The following is a 24,866-nucleotide window of genomic DNA, read 5'->3' as shown; positions in this document are numbered from 1 at the left end:
TTTACAGTAAACAACTGTAAAAAAAAAACATATTTACAGCAAAGTATTGTAATATCATACATATTATAAAATATCACAACCACATAATGCAGTACGTTATATCACATCACTGTTAAATTCTCAAATCTGCAAATCTGATTGGTCAGATGGTGTTGATTAATTTTCTATAAAAGCAGCTCTGACATAAAAAAAAGTCATAAAAAAAGATTAAGATTAAAATTGTTTTCTATAAAAGCAACTGTTCCAGCTGTAATTCAAATTATATTAATATACTCTGGTTAAAAAAATGTGAAAAAAAACAAAGAAAAAAAAATTGTTGTTTCTCTAAGGAGATATTTATTTAACATTTAGGGAAGGAGTCTCCAGTGTCAGAGGTAAAGCTGTAACTTTACGTTTTCTTTAAGCTATTGTGTGTTTGTAGTTGCTCAGTAACAAGCTGCATCTTATTGTCTTATTAATGTAAAGAGAAAGTGAGGGAACGACTTTATAGTGGTTGTTACATAAGGAACTAACTTCATCATAACACACTTTCCCGGGAATCACGGCACTAGATGTAACATGAAACAGTGACAGAGACATTAAATACAACAGACACAATATACTACACACTATCTAATACATATAAAGTGTTGTGTGTGGGTGGAACTGGTGTAACGCCTCTCTCGGAACGAGTGCAGTACAGTCTCAAATGAGCTTAAGGCAGATCTGTCTATGAGTCTGATGGCCTGGGGGAAGATACTGCTCATGAAGCTGTTAGACTTGGCCGTGAGCAGTCCACGAGAGGGGTGTGAGAGAGATCTTTCCTGTGTCAATGTCCTCAATATCAGGAAAGCGTGAGCCGGCGCTAGTCTGGTCAGTCTTCCTTCCCTGCTGCAGTTTCCGTACTCTTCCTGCAGTGTTTCTGTAATGCGCACACATACTAAAATGCTATACATTAGCAATAAGACCCTTCTAAGCGCCTACAGGAAATACATGTAGGCAGATGTAACAGATGTTATAATGTCAGTACGTCTCCTGGGTGGCGCGGTTCATTTTTCGTTCCCCTTCATTTTTTTTGACAAGCCGTCAAAGCAGACGAATTGAGTTGGAACTACGGCCTTGTTTATGATTTTGGTGTGCATGTAACATTTAAGTTATTAATGGTTCCAATTTTAAAGCTGCAAAGCCTACCAGGGTAGTGAACTTGTTCCACTTTGGAGGCATTTATTTTATTTATATATAGTTCATTTTCCCGTTTCCAAGTACTCTCTGGTCGTAATATGAGGACACTGAGCTGTGCTTAAGTGTGTATAAACTAGTAGAACTATTAAACCGCCACAAAAACAAGCCATTTCTCTACAACCTAATTCACTGATGCCAACAAAGCTGTGTTTAAACACAGATATATCCTTATTTCCTGTTGGGGAAAAAAGAACAGCAAAAAGAGCAACAAATGTGATTTCACCAAACAGTAGGAACTGCATTTCCTCCAGAACCAGAGCTTGCTTGAGTAAGAGTGTCGTTTATCATGTTTGTCATTTGATGACAGTCCAGACATCCATAACACAGTTTTAACAGCATTTAAAAGCTGTCTGAATTAGCGTACTTGCAGTTTTGCGTCCCTAAATGCAAATAGATTACCTGGCTACGTATCCTGAGTGCTAACAGCTTTCTTCAGCTTTCTGGAATGATTCAGAGATTCTTATTTTTGCATTAATGCATGAATCCATTTAACGTCTAATGCTTGAAATATGTGCATTTTTTTATAACCTTTAATGAACACAAGCTACATGTTCAACAGGAAGTTGCATCATAAAAATTTCCCAAAGATCAGAGGAATTTCCCTAAATTTGATTATAGATGGATTAACATTAGAATTTATACTGAAAATTGGCAGATTTTTTTTCTTCATAACAGTGTATGTTCCTATCTATCTTTCTATCTAGCTATCTATCTATCTATCTACCTCCATGTGTATATATACATATATATATATATATATATATATATATATATATATATATATATATATATATATAAAAGAAATGATTGTCCAACATTTTTTTCTGTAAAAGTCTTTCCCTTGGGAGTGTCTTGATAGTGAAATAATTCTACCACTAGACAAACACTAGAAAAAAGTATATTTTTTGGTTTTATTAATTGTGTGAAGGTATTCATATTTGATTAGACGAACCTCATTTGCATAAATAAGTGTATTTTTGGAAATGTTCCAGTACAAAAAAACTCTTTAAGAATATTAGCATTCAAGTGGCAAAGCTTCATTGTGATATCTTTTGTTTTAAAAAAATTACCCTTTCAATGTGTGAATAGTGTCTTAACTGCAAAATGAAGCATCCCCCCAATCCCCCCCAGTCCCCAAATATACACACACTCCCATTAAATATGAGTTTGATTATACAAATACGTCAGAAATGCGAATAATGAATAATGATGAACTCTCTGTGGAATATGCCTGCACTGGCTTTCCCATCAGATTTGCCTGTAGCTTACTCAACTACTGCTACTGAGTAAATGGAGTTTAGGAGATTATAAAATCCAAACATGAAATTGTCTTACATAACCTACTGCGGCTTCCCTACACACAATTTAGCATCCGTCCCAAGAGGAGCAGCTGTTACATCAGCAGCTCTGACCTCATCAGGGTCACCGGCTCTTGTGTTGAAGGAAAAGATTCATTGGGGATTACACTTAGTGCTTTATACACACACACACACACACACACACAGCATCATATGCACGCACCCATCACTCAGTCCAATGAAACTTTCGAGTGTTGCCAATCATCCAGGTTAAGGGTTATTTTAGTACGTGTGGTTCGTCAGGAGACCCACCAGAGGTCAAAGGTTCATTCTGTTATCCTGACTGCAGAGCAGTAAGCATGTGTGTTCATTGGTTTTAACAAAACCAACGCAGTACTGCTGCTGGATGCTCGCACAATAGCCAAGGAGGATGAAAAGCAGCTGAACTTTAAATAGAAATATCTTCTTCACTCTTATAATGCTTATACACACCACAAGTTGTGTTATTTTTACCAAATATCTCATTATGTTGTTCCCTTTACTTACTATCTCATTATTTCTAGATAGTATGTTGTTATTTTGACTTAATATCTCATTATTTATGGATATTACGTTGTTCCTTTTACTTACTATCTCATTATTTCTAGATAGCATGTTTTTATTTTGACTTAATATCTCATTTAATATATTTAATATATATTTTATTTTGACTTAATATCTCAATATCATTCAAGATATTGTTACTTTTACTTACTATCTCATTATCTTGATATTATTTCGACTTAATATCTCATTATTTCAAGATACTGTTATTTTGACTTAATATCTTGTTATTTCATGGTATGTTGTTCCTTTGATTTACTATCTCATTATCTCAAGATATTTCGACATAATATCTCATCATTTCAAGATACTATGTTGTTATTTTGACTTACTGTCTTGTTATTGTGACTTAATATCATTATTTTTGACTTGATATCTTATTTTGTTTTAATATCTCATTATTTCAGGATGTTATTTCAAGTCAATATGTTGTTATTTCAAGATATATTATGTCGATTTAACATCTCATTATTTAAAATAATAGGCTGTTTTGAACATATCTCATCTCAAGTCATTGTTTAAAGATATATTTATTTCACATTATCTCATTATTTTGATTTAATTGCTAAATATTTCATAATATTTCAACTTCTCGTTATTTCAAATTAGTTATTCAAATTATCAAAATAACAAGCAACTAAAATAAAATAATGACATATCTTGAAAGAACAAGATATTCAGTCCAAAAACAAGATATTAACATAAACGCTTGAAATAATTAGTTAAGTTTAAAGTTAAAAAATACTATCTTGAAAATAATGAGATATCAAGTTGAAATAATGAGATAAGTTAAAATAACAACTTATCTTGAAAATAACAAGATGTTAAGTTTGACATGATGAGACCTTTAGTTAAAAAAAACAACATACTGTACTATCTTGAAAACAACAAGATAGTAAGATGAAATACTGAGATATTAATTTAAAAATAATGATATAGCATATAACATTTTTTCTTATGGCTCAAGGCTTCTTTTGAAAAAAAAAAAAAGAAAAAGAAAGAATTCTTCTGTTTTGTTCCCCTCTGACGAAAACGTTAAAAGTTCTACGTAGAACCATAAAGCAGAGGTTTCTGTCAGAGAGAACCTTTAAATATCCAAAAAAAAGTGTATATTTCATAAATACTTTGAGAGGAGACAGAAACGACTGAATATTTTTCTTAAGTGTGAGAGACGGGAAGAGACCATGTTACGTAATATTCTTTATTAATAGTATAAATAAATAAATATACAGCAACTTAGCCGCATAGTACACAGTGAGTATAAAGAGCTCAACACTAATTTATCTTAACACTTAAAATTAGTTTCAAACTGGAACTATTCTGAAATGATAAAAATTAAGGCTTAGTTGTTGATTATGTAAAGCATACAGTTGAACATTGATTTCATTACGTTTAAAAAAAGGCATAATTAGCACCTAACTAATCTAATTGTCCTAAATTAGTGAAGTTCACACAAAACTAAACATTGATCTGATTAAAATTTTAATTCCTAATAACTGACCTCCCACCGTATTCTTTCTTTAACAATAATTTACAACTTTTTCTCTATAGCATACAACGTTTAAAAAATATTTTGTTTCCAAGAAACAGTAACAAATGTCAGTGTGCAGGAGTGAATTTTAAAAATGAAATATAGATCGGTTTTATAAAAAAGGAGAGATTTGTGCAAATGGTACAAAAATGTACGCACTTTCTACATTCAACTTTTTTTTCTAACAAAAAACGTATAAGCTAAAAGAAAGCAAAAAGAAACATTTTTGCAATCTTAAAGCAACAGGCCAGCAGAAAATGAAACGCAATTTCCCTTTCGCCCAAATGTAGCCACCAAACATGTTTTGTGTCCAAATTTGCTTGTTTTAATTTTGTACTGGAGCTACAAGGTTAAAAGCTAAAGTTATAGCCTCTAGGTCCTATTATGTCACATCATCACACATCCGCCTCAAACTGGGTTGAGTTCAGTATGTCAGATTTGTTTTAAGTGGTTTCTATCTTTGTTATCTTTTAACCTGTACAAAAGGATGTTGCCGAGCTAAGAACATACAAAAAAAAAAAACTGGAGTGGCCATCATGGAGGCTAAGTACGTTATTCCTCAGCACCGTGTCTGCTATCACTGTGTGTAAGAGACTTAGGTAGAATGGTGCGCAAATCAGAGGCTGATCCAGTCTTGTTTTCGGATGCTACTGAGGCCGGAGTTAAACATGGTGGAAAAACCTCCCAGACACTGCTGTAAATCGAGCATCTTTCATCCAAGGTAGAAGCATTGAGCCATAAGGAGGATTCTGTTATTGGACATGAGCTTCCATGCTGTGCACTCTCAGTTCTGGCAGGTCATTTACACAGGTACATTTTAAGACGGTTTTATTATTATTATTATTATTATTATTATTATTATTATTTTGCATAGTTATTGAACTGATTTATTTCTATTCCTCGGTCACTGCAGCCTAGAAAAGAATTGTAGACAGAAATGTAATTTGTAGCCTGAGTTGTAGCTATAGTTGTTAATTCAAGCTTGGTTGGACAAGTACAGCATTTGATAATAATAAATTTAAAAATAGCGACAGTCTGAATCATTTCACGCTTTAAATATGGAAAAGAAGACCTGTCGACGATTTTTAAAATTACTTCTCGATGAGTAAAAATCCACAATGATTGTTAGCAATGATTTGGGTGAAAATATCTCTCTATATCTCTAATATCTCTCTGTCTCTGCGGTTCTATGTGCGCAAATGACATTACTAATCCAAACTATGTCTGTAGCTAGATGGCAAACTGGTAGCTATAAGACCCCAAGCATGTCTTATCCGATTGTCTACACTGGGCGAACCAAAGGAAACATTGCATACATTTCTTGTTTTTTGCCTTTAAATCTGTGTCCCTTCAGTGTTTCATCTCAACCTGTCCTTCTCTATCCTCGCTGTTTAAAAAAATTGTAACGTTTGGTGGCAATTCTACCGAAGCCTATGGCAATTCAGTTGTAGTAGTCTCTAAAAACAACAACAAAAATATATATATAATAATCATTCTTCTCTTCCCACTCATTGGGTCATTCACACTGAGTCACATTACAGTCAGTAAACTAATATCACACATCTAACGTCAATCTACTGTCAGCTATGAATTTAATTAACTGACAAATTTAATATTACTATTATAATTTTAAAAATCTAAAGACTGGATGTCACACATGTGGTTTTCTATTAATATTTAAATTAAATATTTAAAAATTTGTTAACACACTGAAAATTAAGATAGTTGTGAATCTAGTCTGTATGAATAATTTGGCTTGGTTTATTCTTAACATGAAGTCACGTCGTGTCCTTCAGTGGTGCTGAGTGTGTGTCCCGTTCGGCACATTCTGCCTGCTCCACCTCCTCTGGCTCAGAAGTTTACGGTTTCTCAGCACCTTCAGTCGCAGGTCGAACACTTCCTCTATGGCCTTCTTGAAGCAGTGAAAGTTGTAGTCGATGAGTCCTGAGGAAAGAGAAGAATTGAGGAAGGTTTACTTTACAGTTGCATGAAATTTGTTTCGAACAACATGCATTTACAACAAAAACAATAAAAAACTAAATTTTCAATATAAATGGAAATATATTGCTCCTCCATCTCATGACTACTGGAGAGGCTCATTTTCTCGTTCACTTTTTAGGGAAAATTAGATTCTCGTTCAGGTCGAACATGCAAGACTTTCATCAGACTTGGGAATCTTTCCTCACCAATTTTTCCCCCAAAGGCTACTACACTTGACATTCCAAATAAATAAAAAGTTTCTTTCTTTTTGGCTATACACAGTTGTTTTTTCCACCAAATATTTAATTATTTGTTTGTTTAGTTATTTAACTTTCTTGTTGTTTCTTTCTCTCTCTCTCTTTCTCTCTCTCTAACCTTGAGTGGTGGTAAGTGGGTTCAGTGGGTGGGTTCAGTGGGTGGGTTCAGTGGGTGGGCGGGGTCTTTGTGCACTATTGAATATACTCATATATGTTTGCAATTTAAATGTAATTCTGTAAATTATCACATTCTCTTTCTTGTGAAATAATAATAAACAAAGCATTCAAAAAAAATATTACTGATTCATCACTAAAACCAGGACAAACATTTTTTCACTTTTCATGAACAGATTAATCGACCATGACTCAAGACCAGGAAGGGGGCGGGGATTCCAGGTGGTGTCAATTAATAAAGGTGAGTTCAAAACGAAATTGCCAATCATTCCGGATTCATATGCTGACTGGCTTATCTTGCCAAATCTTTGAGTGATAAATCGTACTTGCGTACTCTGATGTTAAAATGTGAAGCTCCTACGCAAAATCTGTCAGTGCTGCAGTTCCAGAAAACAGAAACTTCATTAGAAATGACCCTCGTCAAGAAATCCAGATATGAATATACAAATTGGAAACTCTAATAACCCTTCAAACCACATCTACTTCCTGCAAAACTGCTCATACATCAGTGAATTGGCATATTGGTACATCTCATATATTTAATGATGTCATTCCATTTCCCTGTTCAATCCTAAGATATTTTGCAATCAGATCTTCAGATTTGAGTTTTGACCACTCGGAGCCTTCATGAACCACTCTGAATCCTCATAAATAGATTTAACAAATAAAAAAAACATGTTTTCAAAGTTTCAGGTTACTTGTAGGCTAATGGTTTTGTAAATTGGAGTCCTGTGTATGCCAGCGAGATTCTGAGCCCTCAGATGCTCAGCGCTTTAGCCCTGGGCTGGATTCTGCCTCCTCGACTCAGACCTCGCCTTACACAAAAGCATCTGCTAAAAGCATCTGTTAAATAAAATTTTAACGATCAGCAAAGGGGACACCAAGCACTAACACAAAACCAGAACACATTTAGAGAGTCCTTAAATGGTAAGCTGTTAAATAATTTAAACAACTATCTTATATCTATAAGACATAAACAGTTTTGGTGACGAATATTCTCCGAATCAATAAATTATTCACTATAAAACTGTTTTGTTACATTCTTTGGATAAAAAAAATCTGAAAAGAATTTAAAGGAGACCGCCGTCCTGACGCACATTAAATATGTTTACACTGAGATATTTGTGATGTACTAAATGATGCTGGTGCTGATTTCTAGGTTGATGCTCTTGAGCTTTGGAAGTTGATCTGTCTGAGCAGAGTGTACAGATGAGAAGATAAGAGAGCTGGACAAACTAAAGGACTAAAGCGCCGCTGCATCACTCTCTTTAGGCAGAAATGAAGCGAAGGTTAAAGCGCACTGGCGCCACCATCAGCAGGTAGATGAATAGCATTGTGGGTAATGTAAAATGACAATTTCATTACAAAATATATTTTGGACGCAATTGCAGATCACATGTTAATTATAATTAATAATATACAAGTCGTTTTCTATAAATACCAAGTAGTAGCTGAATGGTAAAGGGGTCATGAGAGAGAAAGCAACTGGAGGGCCTTTAAGTCAAACTCTTATCTGCTCAGTTCTTTACATGGACTCGATTCTGCCTTGCCCAATTGTACACTGCTTTAGATAAAGCCACCTGCCAAAAAAAAAAAAAAAAAAACGTGGATAAAATTTTAACAACAAGTTCAGGGACACTAAATGCTAATGCAAAAAATAAATTGTCCTAAAAATACATCATATCGCTATGCAAAACATGACTCCTGAGAAGAAAAAACATTTAAATATGTTATCTGAGTGCTTTGCATGACACCATAAAAGAGTGCTAACGTCCTGAATAATTTGCTTTATTGAATAATTTACAGTACACAGGTATTAGCCTCGGACAATAAACCGTTTAAGTTTCAAATATTCTGCGAGGCAATTTGAATCCCTCCATTTTCACAAACAATATACACTGCATTACAATACGCAGGTGAGGATTTAATAACACCAAAGCCTGTCAGATTAATGTTAATGTTATTAATGGTCTACATGCAGTTAATATTTTGTCATGGTTTTACGAAATAGTTAGCACATTTACTCCATGCAATGAGAAAGCCTTAGACATCTTTAATTTCAATTATAATATATTTCTGTAGTCTATTAAACAGGCAAAACAGCTTTACACAAATTCCTAATGAAAATCCCTAAGGATGGCGCCGGAGGTAACTGCGGTGGAGAAAAAGTTCCTAATAACATCAGAAAGAAACGACGAACAAAAACTAATCAAAAAAGGGAATTTATCCTCCTCTGGTCAACTCCTCTGGAGAGTGGGATTAGAGTAGGAAGATTACAAGTGGGTGGAACAGTCCCTGTCCCCTGAGATACTACAAGGGCTGGAGTTAGACACCTTATCAGCAGGGCTGGCTGCTATAAACTGGCTGCTATAAACTGGCTAGCAGGGCTAAGCTTATCCTCTCTTTCAAGGAAAAAACTATACATAAAAAAAGATTGGGTTTTGGCATCCACGTCGTCTTATTTGCTTTTAACAAACACCTTAAAGTGAATTAGTTTTGACTTTTGCGTAACTGAGGGCCATCATTGGTCATAGGTAAAAGTTCATAGAACTGTATGAAGAAGCGAGGCTGGGGCTGATTTCCTTCTAGCCCAGACTGTAGATCAGTGACCGTCATGTCAGGTGATTACACACAGTGATTTACCATCCACTGAGGCTAATTTATTTAAACCAGCTTTGCTGACACATCCATAACACATCATGGTCAACGATTGACTGAGAAGGTAAATGCGAAATATAATTGTAATAATCAGGAATGATGTGTATGACCTTCGATCACTGATTTTTTTTCTTCCAAAATGCCTTTGAAAAAGAAACTAGAACTCAACAGACTAAGCAAACATTTTCTGATCAAAATATACATATATCAAGGGACAAACAACAGCAATGTTTTGTCTAATTTGAACAAAAAAATCTGCTAATGACAAGCACCGCTTTTCTGTTTACCATCCTTCCTTTTCAGAAGAGACACAGCATGATTACAGAAAAAGCTAAGGAGCACTTTCCATGTCTTTCAATGAGTTACTGATAGGGAGTAGATTATTTTTAGCCTTCCTATTCAATATAATGAGTAGCTGTCACCGATTATAAGAAAATGTTCATTGTTTCTTTCATTCATCTTCAGTAACCACTTTCCCCCCCATCACTATACACCTGGAACAGCTGGAAAACACTGGAAAAAAGGCCGAGGTAGTAAATTTTAGCATGGTGTGTGAATTCTGGCAGACAGTTCCTCAACCTGAGCTACCTCACTCAAGTTCATAATTGATCTCAACTAGCGAAACGTGCTGGATTGTTTATTTAATGCTGCTCACACAGTTCAAATTTTTGTTTGTACTTGCTTGCGATATTTTCCAACAATTTTTTCCCCCAAAATATAAATAAATTTGTAGCCTAGTTTAAACTACGCAACCCTGACAAGGCAGTTACTAAGGATGCTGTAAATGCATCACGGAGTATCGCATGCTTATATTAATGACATGCTTCATATCTGCTTGCACCAAAGTAAAATCCTTCCATGTGTGTGACTTGAGGGATCCCAGTCCCAATGCTCACCTCTAGTCTTAACCAGATGCTCTTTGAACATTTCTGGCAAGCTTTCTTTTTAAATCGTAACTGTATTTGTATTCATTTAAAACAGACGATCTGTTCATTCTAAATAATGTACCCGTATTCGATTATATCCCTAACACCCTGGACACACAGATTCATACACTTATTTTAAAGTGGGGCAAAAAAATGGGGCGAATGGGAGAACTTGGAGGAAACCAACTGGGAGAACATGCAAAACTCAGAATAAAACTTTCCAAAAACATATTTGACAAACAGAATGAAAAATGAATATGAGGACAAAGGAGCAAAAATACGGAGTGCTGACTGAAAGTTCCAGAAAATATCTGACTCTCATGCAGTGATTGGCAGTCAAGCGGATGTATTTTTCTAATTAGCAGGAGATTATGAGGAAGTGATGACTGTCTATGACAGACATCATATGTCAAAACCTATTCAAATGCTAAAAAAAAAAAAAAAAAATCTCCACTGAAATAAAGCACTAGTTCTGCTGTCAAGAATCCAGTTAAAGTTTTCCAAAGAACTGATGCAACTTGAAAATCTTTCATTAACACATCACTGACATGACATTAATTTAATTTAGTTTAATAAAAAAATAAGCATGCAGAGTGTACTCTTAGCTCTGAAGGTGCACGCAAGTCAGCGTGACCCTGAAACTTCCTCGATTCGCTGTCCCTCCTGCAGCGCTGCTAGATCTCTGCATGAATATTTCAGCATTCATTAACTTCCCAAATCCTTCAGCGTTATAATACTTTTATTCTCAAGTCTCAGCGGAACCACATTATGCTCTTATGTTTCAGCATATCTGCCACGTTTGGCTCAAATTCATTTGGGCTGAAATTCAACAAACAGCACAGCAGAAGTGTTGTCATCGCTGTAACTCTAACTTCAGTCCCATAGGATCAACAGTACAGCAGTTTTCAACCTATTTCAAACAATATTTACTGTATACAATATAAAATCCTGCTTTATACTCAGGAGTAGTGCATCATACTTGAGATATGTTGATTACCCAGAATGCAAGCCTTGCCAAATACCCCAAACACACATACTGATGCATCACTGAGAACTACTGCTCCTATAATGCTAGTACAGTATCCTAAGTAGGGGTCACACCAGACCTTCACCTTGCTGAATTTTATCATTTTTTTATTCAGTGAACAGAAAATACCTGTGTTACCATACCATATTGTGATGTATGAAACTTTTTTTCTCCAAATATGGACCAGAAGGCGCTTATGCATTTGGATTTCATTACTATCATTTAGCATTATTTTAAGAAATTTGTACTTTAAACCTTATTGTTACTAATTTGTATGCCAGAAATACTCTTAAAATATACTTCAAACAGGAAGGAAGCTATTAAAGAAAAAGTATTTCAGACATATGACCTTGCAGTGACCTTGATCCTGTTTGGATCAATTCCAAAATCTAATCAATTCACCTACTGGTGACAATGACACATCCTTATGAATCCTACAAATCTGCTTTTTCTTGAGATATCGTACTAACTAGAATGTTGGACGGATGGACGGACATCTTGAAAACATAATTCATAAAACATTGAAGCATAACAGCAAATCAGAAAATGCAACAAAACAAACAAAAAACAAACAAAATAAGCAAATCAGAAAATGCAACAATGAAACAAAACAAAAACAAACAAAAAAACCCCCAACAAATCAGGAAATGCAACACAAAAACAAAAACACCCCCCCTCCCCAAAACAACAGCATATTTGGAAACACAACAACATATCAGAAAACACACCACCACCACCAAAAAAAACCAAACAAACAAACAAAAAAAAAAAAAAACCAGAATATTTGGAAACGCAACATAAATGGAACAAAACATATTCTTTAATTACTAAAAAAAAAAAATTATAATCTGCAATTTGAGGAATATAAGAGGAATATAAGAGGAATAAAACACTGCTGTTATTGGAAAATAAAAAACTTTGTGTCACACCACCCCTTAACTGATTATTTTCCTATAACAGCACACGTGTTTTATTCCTTACATAAGTCCCACACACTACCTGCTGACCTTCAACACTCCAGAAATAATCCATTAGTTAGTTACCAAATTCTTGATTCTTGGGAATCAAGAACTGGGGAAACAAAAACACTAAACGATGCAGTATTGCAAACTTCCATGATTGCAGTCTGATCACCCAACTTTCACATTAAATATCTAATAAGGATATTACTAATATTAGTAATAATAATAATAATTATTAACAAGTGAAAGTATTAGAGTTTGGGTGCTCACCTTTTCTCTCAAAACTCTCTTCCCTGAGGAAACAGACGAGTGCCAGGAATTTGGTGACCTCTTTAAGGTACATCACTGTAGTGTTGTTGAGGTGGATGATGGCCATGGATTCTTTATCGTACGGCGAACCGGCTACATCTTCACTCAAACTGACAGGGAGAAACAGGACAAATAACATGACAAAATGAGAAGTTAATTTTTTTTGGCAGCCCAATTGTGGAATCACCCATTAATGATATAATTCAACCTTACTGAAAGCACATTGTACAATAGACACCGTCACTTAGCAACATTAATCCAAAAGGCAGAGAAAAGGAGGATGGTAATTTTACAAGTAGGATGATTTTTGGCGTTTTTTTTTTTTTTTTTTTTAACTGGGGACAGTTTAGTACCTTTTCTTCTGAGTGTGATAAGCAAATTGTGGGTGATGGTGACAAAAAAAAAAAACCTCTCAGAAAGAAAAGTGAAGCACTCAAATTTACGTGCTCTAATATCTTCTAGGGTTTGTGGACCCTTGTGTTGAGCTTGTGTTTAAAGTCAGTGCTGCGATCTTCTTGTATTAAAATGTCGAGGATACATTTTTAAACGTCCATGTGAAAAGTAAATCTGCATGTGAAAATGGACATAGTGAAAAGACACCTCTCCACATTTACAAGAGGTACAACAGCATTGCTAAGAAAAGCTAGGGTTTTATATAAAACATGCTTTTTAGGATGAAAGGAAAGAGAAATAGCCATTTCGAATTCGTAACTGGAAGATAAATAAGTGAAAAAATACTAAATAAGTGAAATATAAATAGATTCTGATATTAATTACTACAGCTGCTCGTCAATAAGACAAACTACTGCAAAAAAAACCCACAAAGTGTCATTAAGAGCCAAGCACCAGTTGGTGTATTTCAATTAGCTGTGCTTGTCAGGGTGCGATAGAGGAGGCTCAAGTAAACATTCCAATCCTTCTTCTAAAATCCACCTTTTAGTGTCACCAAAGAAATTAATTCCTGATGATTCTTTAGGTCCCAAGAGGTCTAATGGTTTTTGTATGATCAAGATCTGCCATATTAGAATGGCCGGTATATTTGGGATAAAAAAAAAAAAGTGTCCTATTGTCATAAAATTTAAGTGGATTACATCTAGACTGAGCCTCGCTCAAGTTATCAGTGGATTTTTAAATATTCAGAACCACTCCCCAGTGATGTCTTAGCAAAGTAAGGCAACATCTCAGCATGTCTTTGTTGTACTGACACCATATTTGGTAGTTACCTCTAACAGTGGTTCTATAATTAAAATATAACCTTAAATACCCTTAGCTTTTGAACTCTTTACATAAAATGAGTTATTTGATTTGAATAATGGATTACATTACCAATACTGAATTATTAAAAAGTCTAATCTAGGAAGCACGCAGACTTAGCTAGTGTTTGCAGGGAATATTAGCTAGCTAGGCAACTTATAATACAAGAGCAAGCTACTGTCAAGCTACATGGATACTTACATAAAATTTGTCAAATTACGTGTCCATTTCCAAGAGTTTTGGTTTCACTAATGAAACTTAAACTAGTACCAGCTAGCTTGATCTTCAGCTGTGTCCTAATGTTTAAAAGTGCAGTGACATAGGAGGTATGAATGCAGACAAAATTGGCTCCAGGGGCTATTCTCATTAAATACCTGTTCCAATTCTGGCATTCAGATTAACATAGCTGGAAACAAGATTAAACCAAGCCACCTTCAGCTAACGTTGAAAGTAAGGGGTCCATGTACCCATTTGTCCCTGATGGAAACTATGCCAGTGGTTGTTTTTCATCATAGATGCATCGTTTATGTTCTATGTTTGCATTACATCTATTAACAACCAATCATTTTACAGCACAGAGAGGAAGTGCCAATACGGTGGTTAAGCGGGTTTATGTCAATACGCTTTCTATATGTCTAATAAATCAATCAGTTTGTACACCAAGCAGTATTGTATTAAAATGTGTCTGTAATTTATACTAATATGAAGTACTGCTAAGCACTGGGTATTTTAACATTGCCACAGCCTGTTGAGTAGCCTGTTGAGTAGTGGGCAGATCAAGAGGACTAAGATGATGCTCTCATTGGTCTCTTAAGCATTTGCTGAGACTCATCTGTTCTGCAGGCCAGCGTGGGCAGACAGCTGGCACGCCCCAAGTTGCGCCTGAATGCCTACACCTTCCTGCGCATCAGCGTCCAGATCTCACCGGGTCAATGGGGCCTGAGGTGCTTCACTTCGCCCTTCTGTTTACAGATACTCTTCAAACACACTGCCAGTGGTGCTTAAATTGAAATGAGGCCAGAGAAGAGAAGTGGTTGCTGCATACCAAATACTCCATTCAAATTTACTTCCACATTCATTATTCCCCAAAGGCGAATGAGATTAGCCTGATGTTTCATTACTTATGTTCATGATACAAAGTATGGGAAATAGTATATTTTGGTAGGGAAAAGTGCATTTTGTGTAATCAGGTAAATGAGATATTTAAAGTTACCTTTAAGCACTTTTTCCCCCAAAAAAATGTTTTTTATGGTACAAAGAAGTCCCAGTGATTCATAACTGGTGCCTTAAAAGGACGGTGTCATGCTCAAGTCCACCTCCAACATCAAACATTTACAATGGTTTATAGACTTATTACCATGTGTATTTGTACTTCCACTTTTACAATGTGCATTTGTTAAAAGAAAAAAAAAAAAAAAAAAGTCGCTCTGGATAAGGGTGTCTGCCAAATGCCATAACTGTAAATGTAAAAGCTTTCCAGAACAGTAGCCCAAATTCAGCTTACTATAGCAAATAATGAGTTATATCCTAAGTACAAGATGTGTAAGGAATAAATAATCAGGTATTGCTACCACTCCTGAGTGGATTACTTTCCAATAATAGCCTTTCCTGGAGTGTTTTATTCCTCTTATATCACAGCAACCTGCCAACAATTCCAATTTTTAATTTACAAATCAAAGGCACATCATGCTGTAGTAATATGTAATGTCTGGAACATCCATGAGACAAGTTACTTCCTGTTTTCACTTATGTTATAGCAGCTGTAAAGTTAATAAAATAAATAAACTGGAAAGTGCAAAGTCCTTCATCCTGAAGACACTCCCATGGTGGAAAACCTTACTGACCGTTACAAAGCACTGACACTTGAGACTCTTTCCATAAATGTTTCATAAACATATCTTTACCGAAAACTTCAAATATATATAGTCTGAATTACAGCCAGAACTAATGTCAGAGTTGCATTGTTATTGAAAGTGAAATCAACTGACCGATCAGATTTGAGAATTCAAAAGCGCAGTAGTATAAGCAAAAGCAATGCACAACGAAGTCTCCCAATATCAGAAACTAAAATTCAAGCTGGAGCTGATGAATGACGTTATTTTCAAATGCCCTCATGACTAATACGTAATATGAATCTGCATCTCTTTTTCTGAATGTTAACACCAGGCTTGCAAATACCACAACAGACTCATCTAATTAAAGCCATGATTAAAGAATTGCTTGGAGAGTACAAAACCTCTCACTGATTTATTGCTTTATAGAAATTACTCACCCATAGATGCAGGAAATATCGATGACGACATCAATCATGTCGCAGCACAGCTCGTATGTCTGCATGTCCACTGGACTGCTGTCTGTGGCAATGTAGATCTTACTGACCACGTCGAACAGAAACGCCTTTTCGATCCCTGAATTCTGCAACAAGAGCCAACAAGAATTAAACTGTTGCCTACATTTCTGCTAGCAAGTGCACCTTTGGTCAAAATATTTGTTCTAGAGTGACTAACATGGCAGAGGCTAAACTGGAATAAAGTCACTCCACTGCAGTTTCAATACATGTGGTGTGCTGGGTTAAAATTGATCTGGTTTTCTTTTGTTCGGATGTAGCGCTATCAAGTGTAGGGAAAGCTATAGAGCTTGAGCGAGATGTCAGAGAAAGAGGAGATTCACGATTCTGTGTTCACGATTTAATACAATTTGATTCTCAAAATTTGAATAAATAAAAATTATGACTGAAAAGACTTCTTTTTTATTTCTGTATAATAAACAATGCAAAACAACATGCATTTTTGTCTGTATAAATTTATACATTAAAATAATTCTACAAACAGAGGTTTAATATTGTAAAGAAAATATACTACAAGGTAAACAAGTAAAAATAAATAAATAAATGTATAAATTCTCCCAAAAATTTTGATAGAAAATTTTGAATAAACAAAGTGTCTCACTTTGAAAATGATTGACTGAAACACAATAAGCTCCATAGCAGAACTAGAGCTCCAAAGTCAGCTAAAGTGCCCAATTTCCACTGCCTTTTTATCGGGCACTGTAGATCACAGAGGGGTGGGGATGGTGTTGTTTGAAACCTACTGAAGAGCTCTTTTTAACCGTTGTGGTCATGGAACCATTTAATGGATAACGTGTGTTGCTCATTGCAATCCAGAGCTGTCATGCTATCAGTCACTTCACAAGTGCAGAGGATCTTGATCTTAACAGTCTTGTGGCTGAACCTACACAAATCCCCATAAGAACATTGCGAAATCTAGTAGAAAGTCTTCCCAAAAGAGTGGAGGCTGTTATAGTAGCAAAAAGTGGACCAAGTCCATATTAATGCCCATGGTTTTGGAATGGGATGTTCAACGAGCAGATAGGAGTTTTATGGCCAGGTGTTGACAAACTTTTGGCCATATAGTGTACGTTATTAAAGATGGTGGACTTTGATTGATTTCCAGGCCACAGTCTGAAGGGTTTGCCAGGTGGTGAAAATCCATATCAGTGATTGATTACACTTGCAGCCAATCAGTTTCCTGTATGCCTAATACTGGGTACCACTGCTGAACAATACATTCAGCACTCTGGACCACAGTCTCAGAAAAGTACTTTTCCTTGTTGCTGGAGTGGTACAATAAAAGGTACACCTTTGAACCTGTATCTTTCAACTTTAAGGTATATAATTAAGGACCACTGATGTATCTGTAAATCTATACTCTAGAAGCTAATTAGAGGTACACTACTTGTACCTTCCCAGGTAAAAGATATGTACTGAAGGTACAAAGGATGTATCCATGATTGTACCACCCAAGCAACAAGGAATACTACAGTGCACTCTGCAGTAGGAGAAGCCTTTCTCCTAAAAGTCAGTCCTTTTGCTTATCTGGTGGCTTTCTGATTTCCAGCTTGGCTTTGCTTGGTGGGCTGGCTGGTGCCTGACTAGATGGTGCCATTTAGTTGGTGCCATTTACCTGGAGCCAACCATATGTGTACAATCTGTGCCCAAGGCTCATGTTTATCTCAAACATCTGCCATCTGTAAATCTTAGGATAACTGAATAAATAAAAGACATGCATGGATGCATTTTTTTCAGGTAAGCTGCTGAGAAACTAAATTAATAGGTTGGGTTTCATCTCCTGGACTTCTCTGTCATTGTTTTTCAGAAGCTATATTAACTTAGAGTAGTCTGATTTTCCAATAGGACATGACTAGCTCTGCTTTGTTTTGTTCCTTTCATAATTATCATGATCATGTCTTCTTTCCCCAGACCCGGTTGTGCTGACGTTTTTCCACCATTCCAGCAATATCACAACCATGACAGAATTGTGTGTCTTGGGTTACATTTGTCATACTTATTATTACTTTGTGTTGACAGTAAAAGTCTGGCTAAGAAAGAACGTTGTATTTAAATATGAAATGAACATAATGAAAAACACTAGGCTCTACTGAGTTCCATAAGGAGCCAGGACAAATTTTACTATCTGAACATTATGCAACGTTTCATAACATTTATAAATAATATGTGAGTGTTTTTAGTTTTTTAAAACTAAAATTTAGTTGTCTAATGTTAAGTATACTTTTCCTTTTTGCCTTAATGTCTAGAACAGTTATCCTTAACCCTGTTCCTGGTGTTTGATAATTTATTTATTATTCACAACATTTTTTTATATTTGAGAATAAATATTTATTTAGAAAAAATAAATAAATAAAAATATCTAACACTGAAAGAATAAAAAATTTCTAACCTTTTACAACTTTAAGGATTAAATACAAAATGTTAACATTAAATCAGCTTGTAATTATTTTAAAAAACAAAACATTTGATAAAAGATACTGCAGTATCCACAATATCAAATATATAAATATTAAATATAAATTAGTTTTTTAATGTTAATCACCAGATATTCTAAGAAAAATCATTATAAATTGTGATTAAAAACAAAGAAATAAACATGTTATATAAACAAAGTTTATTAATATTTTTTCCCCTTGATAGTTCACTGCTGACTTTCTGCTGCCATCAGCTGGCTGGTATAAAACATTTTATTCATACCCAAGCATACTCTATATTGTGGAAAAGTCCATATTTAAAAAACATAACCTTTGCAGGTAAGATAATGAGCACGTGTGTGTATTAATACTCACAGATATAAAAATGTTGAGTAGATTCTCCAGAGTTGGGAGCTGTGGAATGAGCTTCTGCACCACTTTACTGAACGCCTCGAAGATGGAGTGATCATAGATGCTCGTCAGGTAGAAGCTGAAATGAAAGAGAACAGGAGGTTTTCCTTTGAAGAGCCAGTCAAATTAGTTCTTTTCAATTATAGCTTCTGGGGTGAGTTTATTATCGACTGCAAAGGAAAGAGTGATGTTTATCTGTTAAGCAAAGAGATACATAGAACTGTTTAAATTCATAAATCATTGGAAAAGATCGGAGGGATACTGGCCGGAGATACTGGTACAACAAAATCATTTATACAAACAGTATAATACTGATTATGTAAGTACAGTTTGGCTTAAAAGGATTATGATATAATGTAGACTAATATTTTCCCAATACAGTATTGTTTATCCTCAACTCACAAAGCCTATTTACATTAAATAAAGGGAACGATTCTGCACAAACACTGGAAAAAACCCTAAGACTTTTTAAAGTACCTTCCTTTAATCACCACCTGTCATCCATGATAAGATGAAGCTCTATTTGCTGTTAATATTTCACCAAAATATTACTCTCTTACCACAGCAATACGCACCAATTTTTTTTATCCATTTTATCCATTTATAGTTACATTTAACGTTGTGGAATGGCTGCAAAATTGCATACACAGCAACTATCAACACTCGTTCCATCAACAACCTCTCTTTCTCTCTATTATTCTTGAAGTTAACAATACAAAAAAGGCAGATTGTTAAACTCCCCTGCTCTATTGCAGAAATCATCCAGACTGTTACGAAGTGCTGACACTGGAGACTCCTTCCAAAAAAAATACACGTCTCCTTACAGAAAACTTCAGCATATCAAGGAAAAGATGTTTTTTCTTTATTAAATAACAACACACTATTTATTCATGTATTTATTTATTATGGGCTTAGATTAAATGGAGTGACATGTTTACAAGTCGCTGCTGTTATCGGAAATTTATCAACATTTTCTGACCAATCAGAATCGAGAATTCAAAATCACAGTGGTATAAACCATTATACCATTATTCTAATGTCAAGTATGAGTACATACCCCGCAGTATCAGCCTTATACGAGCGCTACCTTGTACCTGTGCATTACTAATACAACACAGACACACACACACACACACACACACATACACACACATACATACATACACACAAACATAGCCCAGCATATATTAAACCTACCTTAAATGTATCCTCTCTAAGCCGGCGTCTGCCAGGTCGTCGTTGGCGCGTTTGTGTATATCTCTCTGTTTCTCGATCTTGTGATCGTCGGAAAGGCCGTCCACTTTATGGATGAACACTTCAAAGTTGATGTCTGGGTTGACTTTATAGGCTCGAGTCACAGTGAGGTGGAGCCTGCTCAATGCTTCCACATAGTCATCCTAAACAGAAAGCAGGTATCAGGGTGAAGCACGTATCACAAATTCACTCTGCAGCCTAAATAAATGGATTAAAAACTAGATATGGTGAAGATTTCTGTGAAGAGGTCTTTATCTAACATTTAGGGAAGGAGTCTCCAGTGCCAGCACTTTGTAACAGTCAGAGGTAAAGGTGTAACTTTAAGCTTTACAACTCGTAAAGGAACGTCTTCAGGAAAGAGAATTTTCCAGTTTCTCACTAACAGGTGACAGAATGACTGTTTATATCTTCTATAACGTACGTGATAGCAGGAACGAACTTGTTTCGCAGATGTTCTGCAACATTAAATATAACTATAAACTGATAAAAAGAGGCATGTGTGATGTATTTTTTCACAATTTTTTAAAAATTGTCAGCATTGGCTATGTGCTGTGGTGTAAGAGAAATAAAACACTTCAGGACATGCTGCTAGAGAAAAATAATCATAATTGTGCTTCTCCTCAGGCCACACACCACCCCATTAATGATTATTTTCCCAGAACAGACCATCCTGATGGGTTTTATTACTTACTTCAGAATACATTCCACTCTCCATGTCATGTAAATATACGCAAATCTAGCTGATTGTCCGTAAATCAGTTTTATCTTGTATTGTTTAATTTGCCGCTCCAGTTGTTCCTCTTTATGTTTTTATCTCTGTCATTGTAATTCAGTATGGTTGCAAATATTGTAAATATTGTACAATATATTGTAAAAATGTTCAGGACTGGCGAAACACCTGTGAGTCGATAACGAAAATGAGCGCTCCCGTGCCCCGGAATATCATCTCGTAGTCGAAGGTGGGGTCGAAGAAGTCGATCTGACCAGGAAAGTCCCAGATCTGGAAGCTGACGAACGAGCTGTTGGACACGTCCTCTCTGCAGATCTTATTAGTGCTCTCCAGGAACAGAGTCTCGTTGGGGGACATCTTGTGGAAGACCACTTTCTGGATGGAAGACTTGCCGCTGCGCCGTAAACCCATCAGCAGGATGCGAGGCTTCACCTCACTGCAGAAGGGATCTCGGAAGCCCAACACTAAACAAAACACACACAAACACACATACACACACAAAAAGAAGTGCTTAGTAACATTTTTTAGCTCCGTTTTACCATGTAAATTCCGATTATTGCTCTTTTTTGGTTGATGGTAGGTCAGTGATTGCAGTTCTTTCCACAATGTAGGACTATCAGAGTACCAGAGAGCCCTTAACCAAGACTCTTAACCCACAACTAAATAAAAGTGTCTGACAAGTAAGGAATAAAACACTTTGGGGTGTGCTGTTATAGGAGTATAATCAATGACAGGGCTGGGACAGTGAAAATCCTGTAGTAAATTATCTGAAACATGCACAGAGGTTGTTGTGAAGGACAATTTGTCTGTGTTTAAAATGTCTTTTACCTTTCTTTTACACATAGTTCTAAATGAAATATCAATGGAACAAAAAAATGACACCTCAATTGTAGAATCACTGTTCTAATCCTAATATTAAATATTCTTTTTTAAAAAATAATCTGTACTTTTTTTTTTAAATAAAATATTCCTTCAAAATGTTCTGCACAACCAGCAGAAACACTCCCTCCTGATCACATGCTCATTCAAGCTCTGGGACTGAGGAATGTGGAGGGCCTTCACAGACACTTCCAGGCCCAAAATACTGCCCTTGCAATTCATGGCATGTTTGTCAGAGGAACACTTCTTGGAAAAGGAGTAAACATACGCTTGCCACAAGAAGCTGTTCCATCTAGAAACACAGTAAACTATTACACTATTACACAAATACAGTAAATACAATCAAATTCATCTTAATCTTGTTTTAGTAAAAAAAAAGAGCAGGGAGCAATGAGGATTTTGCTTTTCAGTGTAGCATGTTGTCCTGATCTCATCTATCATCTGTGTTGCCATCTTAGTTACTTTCTCCACTTCTCTGATCTCTTTAGGGGCTTTGTTTAAAAAAACTTTAGATTTTAGCAACTGTCCTGCACTCTATACGGCTCAAACCTGACCGAGTCATTCTTACATGAGCCGACGGTCCCAACAACCAATCACTGATCGTTGTTGTTTCCTAACAACCGATCACTGATCACCGTTGTTTGTCACACCTGCGCACTACTCTGTTCTTCATTTTAAACTCTCTTCTTGGTTATATTTATATTTAAGTAATAAAAGTGAGTTATTCCATCTGTAACCATTTCCTTCATATCTATTTCCTCACTACCATTGTTTCATTTTGTTTGCGTTCTTGACGTCTAAATAGTTTAGTCTGTGCTGCCATGACCAAAGACTTCTTTCTGTAAGAAATAAATTATAATCTATTGTCTATTCTGATAAAATTCTATTCTATTCTATGGAAAATTTTCCATCTTCATGTAACATGTTATGCAACTGATAACGACGATTCATTGACTATGCAAATTAATCAATGATGTCATCCGGAGACGTCTAGCAATTTCTTGTACATACTAGCTACGTTCCCCTGCGACACTGCTTAGTGCTGATGCTGACACCCTGTTGATTGTTTATCACTAAAAGATAAACAGATGTAAGAGCAGCGCTGTGCTTTTCAGTGCGGCATGTTTTCTTCCTGTTACTGATGAAAAGCACTACAGCTTGTGAATTATATTTCATGCTTTTCTATCTGGAACTCAACCCTCTTTAACCCTCTGGTTATCTAAATACATTCTGGAAATGCAACTTTGTCTTAGACATAAAATCACCTCTTAGTGTGCCCCCTCACCCCTTCTAAAAACATGGACATGCCTCTGTGTTTAAAAAAAAAAGTTACTAAATTTATATAGGTTGAAGTTCATGCATTTTAGTTATATAGCAGTTTAAGGTTTTAAACACTGGTCTGATGTGAGGACATTAATATTATTTGCATGCATCAAGGTTACTGAGGTGTCCTTGATTAAACAAAGTGACCTTGCAAAACCTTAAATAGATCATAGGAAGTGGGAAAGTGGGGCTGACCTCCTTCATCGCAGCCGCACACTCCATCCTCTGTAAATGCATCCAAATCATCATCATCATCTTCATCATAATAACCAAACGACAAGGCTTCATCAAGCTCGTCCCCTGTGCTGTAATGCGTCCCCTGGTTTGTCATTGTTTTCTAAGTTTAGTGCAATTTCGTGTGAAAAGTCCGGACGCAGCCCGACTTTGCCACATTTGTCACCTGATCAGCGCGAGCCATGGTGACCTTTTACCTCCCTCCCTCCTGCCCTTCTTCTTTCACAGAGGATCCATTTAACACAACAAGCCACTAAAAAAACTCCCCATGCACCGCTACTAATCACTCCCACACCAAGCAGGATGAGTTTTCACAGTAAACAAACTGCCAGGGTAGAAAACAGTCCGAAAAACGACGCCTCCTTTCCAGGGCGCGTGTGCTGGGAATCATGGGAAATGTAGTTGTTTATCTCACGTCCTGCACGCGCGCCTGGCCCACTATAAACACGAGATTTAAAAAAAAAAGCTGCTACTGTAGATGTGCTACTGAAATGTATATAAAGCAGGCGTATATAATAATGTTTTTATCAACTTTTTATCAGGGGGGTAAATATTTTAGGCAATACCTGCCTGAGTAGATAAATAAAAATAGAAATGTCTTGCTCCATTTACTCTATTTTATTTTGAAAATGATATCAATGGAAATTAAAGAAAAAAAAGAGAAAAAGAAATAAATTATAGCAAATGGAAATTAAAGAAAAAAAAAATAAAAAAAAATAAATTATAGCAAAGGTATGTACACTTTCAGCATTTTAGTGCATATTTTTTTTTAATAATTTTGCAATTATTTTTTTTTTATTAATTTTATTTTTGAATTTTTTAAAAATTGTTCTTTAACTGGAGAAAAATAACTGGAAATGACATTAAACACACACACACACACACACTCTCCAGAAAAAAATCACACTTGGAAAAAAGTAAGTGGAAATGTTTGGCCATTAAATTCACATTAATAAATTAAATTTAGGGCATACAGTATTAGGTGTGTGTGTGTGTGTGTGTGTGTGTGTGTGGGCGCAAGTGTGCTGGATGCCGCTGTAGAACTAATCTTTAATTGTGCAATTAAATGACTTT

The 24,866-nt window shown here is 35.6% G+C and overlaps 1 protein-coding gene across 1 annotated transcript; it reads right to left on the bottom strand.

The window, feature by feature from the left end:
• Positions 1-4,309: 4,309 nt before the first annotated feature.
• On the bottom strand, positions 4,310-24,139 carry rragd (ras-related GTP binding D). Its single transcript, XM_026926879.3, has 7 exons — positions 23,754-24,139; positions 21,525-21,820; positions 20,570-20,769; positions 19,337-19,451; positions 16,473-16,615; positions 12,908-13,056; positions 4,310-6,597 (listed from the first exon to the last, which is right to left on the bottom strand). The coding sequence occupies exons 1-7, from the start codon at positions 23,887-23,889 to the stop codon at positions 6,446-6,448; spliced, it is 1,191 nt and encodes a 396-aa protein (XP_026782680.3). The 5' UTR covers positions 23,890-24,139; the 3' UTR covers positions 4,310-6,445.
• Positions 24,140-24,866: the final 727 nt, after the last annotated feature.

The sequence above is a fragment of the Pangasianodon hypophthalmus genome, chromosome 10 (assembly GCF_027358585.1).
Source record: "Pangasianodon hypophthalmus isolate fPanHyp1 chromosome 10, fPanHyp1.pri, whole genome shotgun sequence".
NCBI lineage: Eukaryota > Metazoa > Chordata > Actinopteri > Siluriformes > Pangasiidae > Pangasianodon > Pangasianodon hypophthalmus.
The sequence above is the reverse complement of the archived record's forward strand: the minus strand, read 5'-3'. Positions and strand labels throughout refer to the sequence as shown.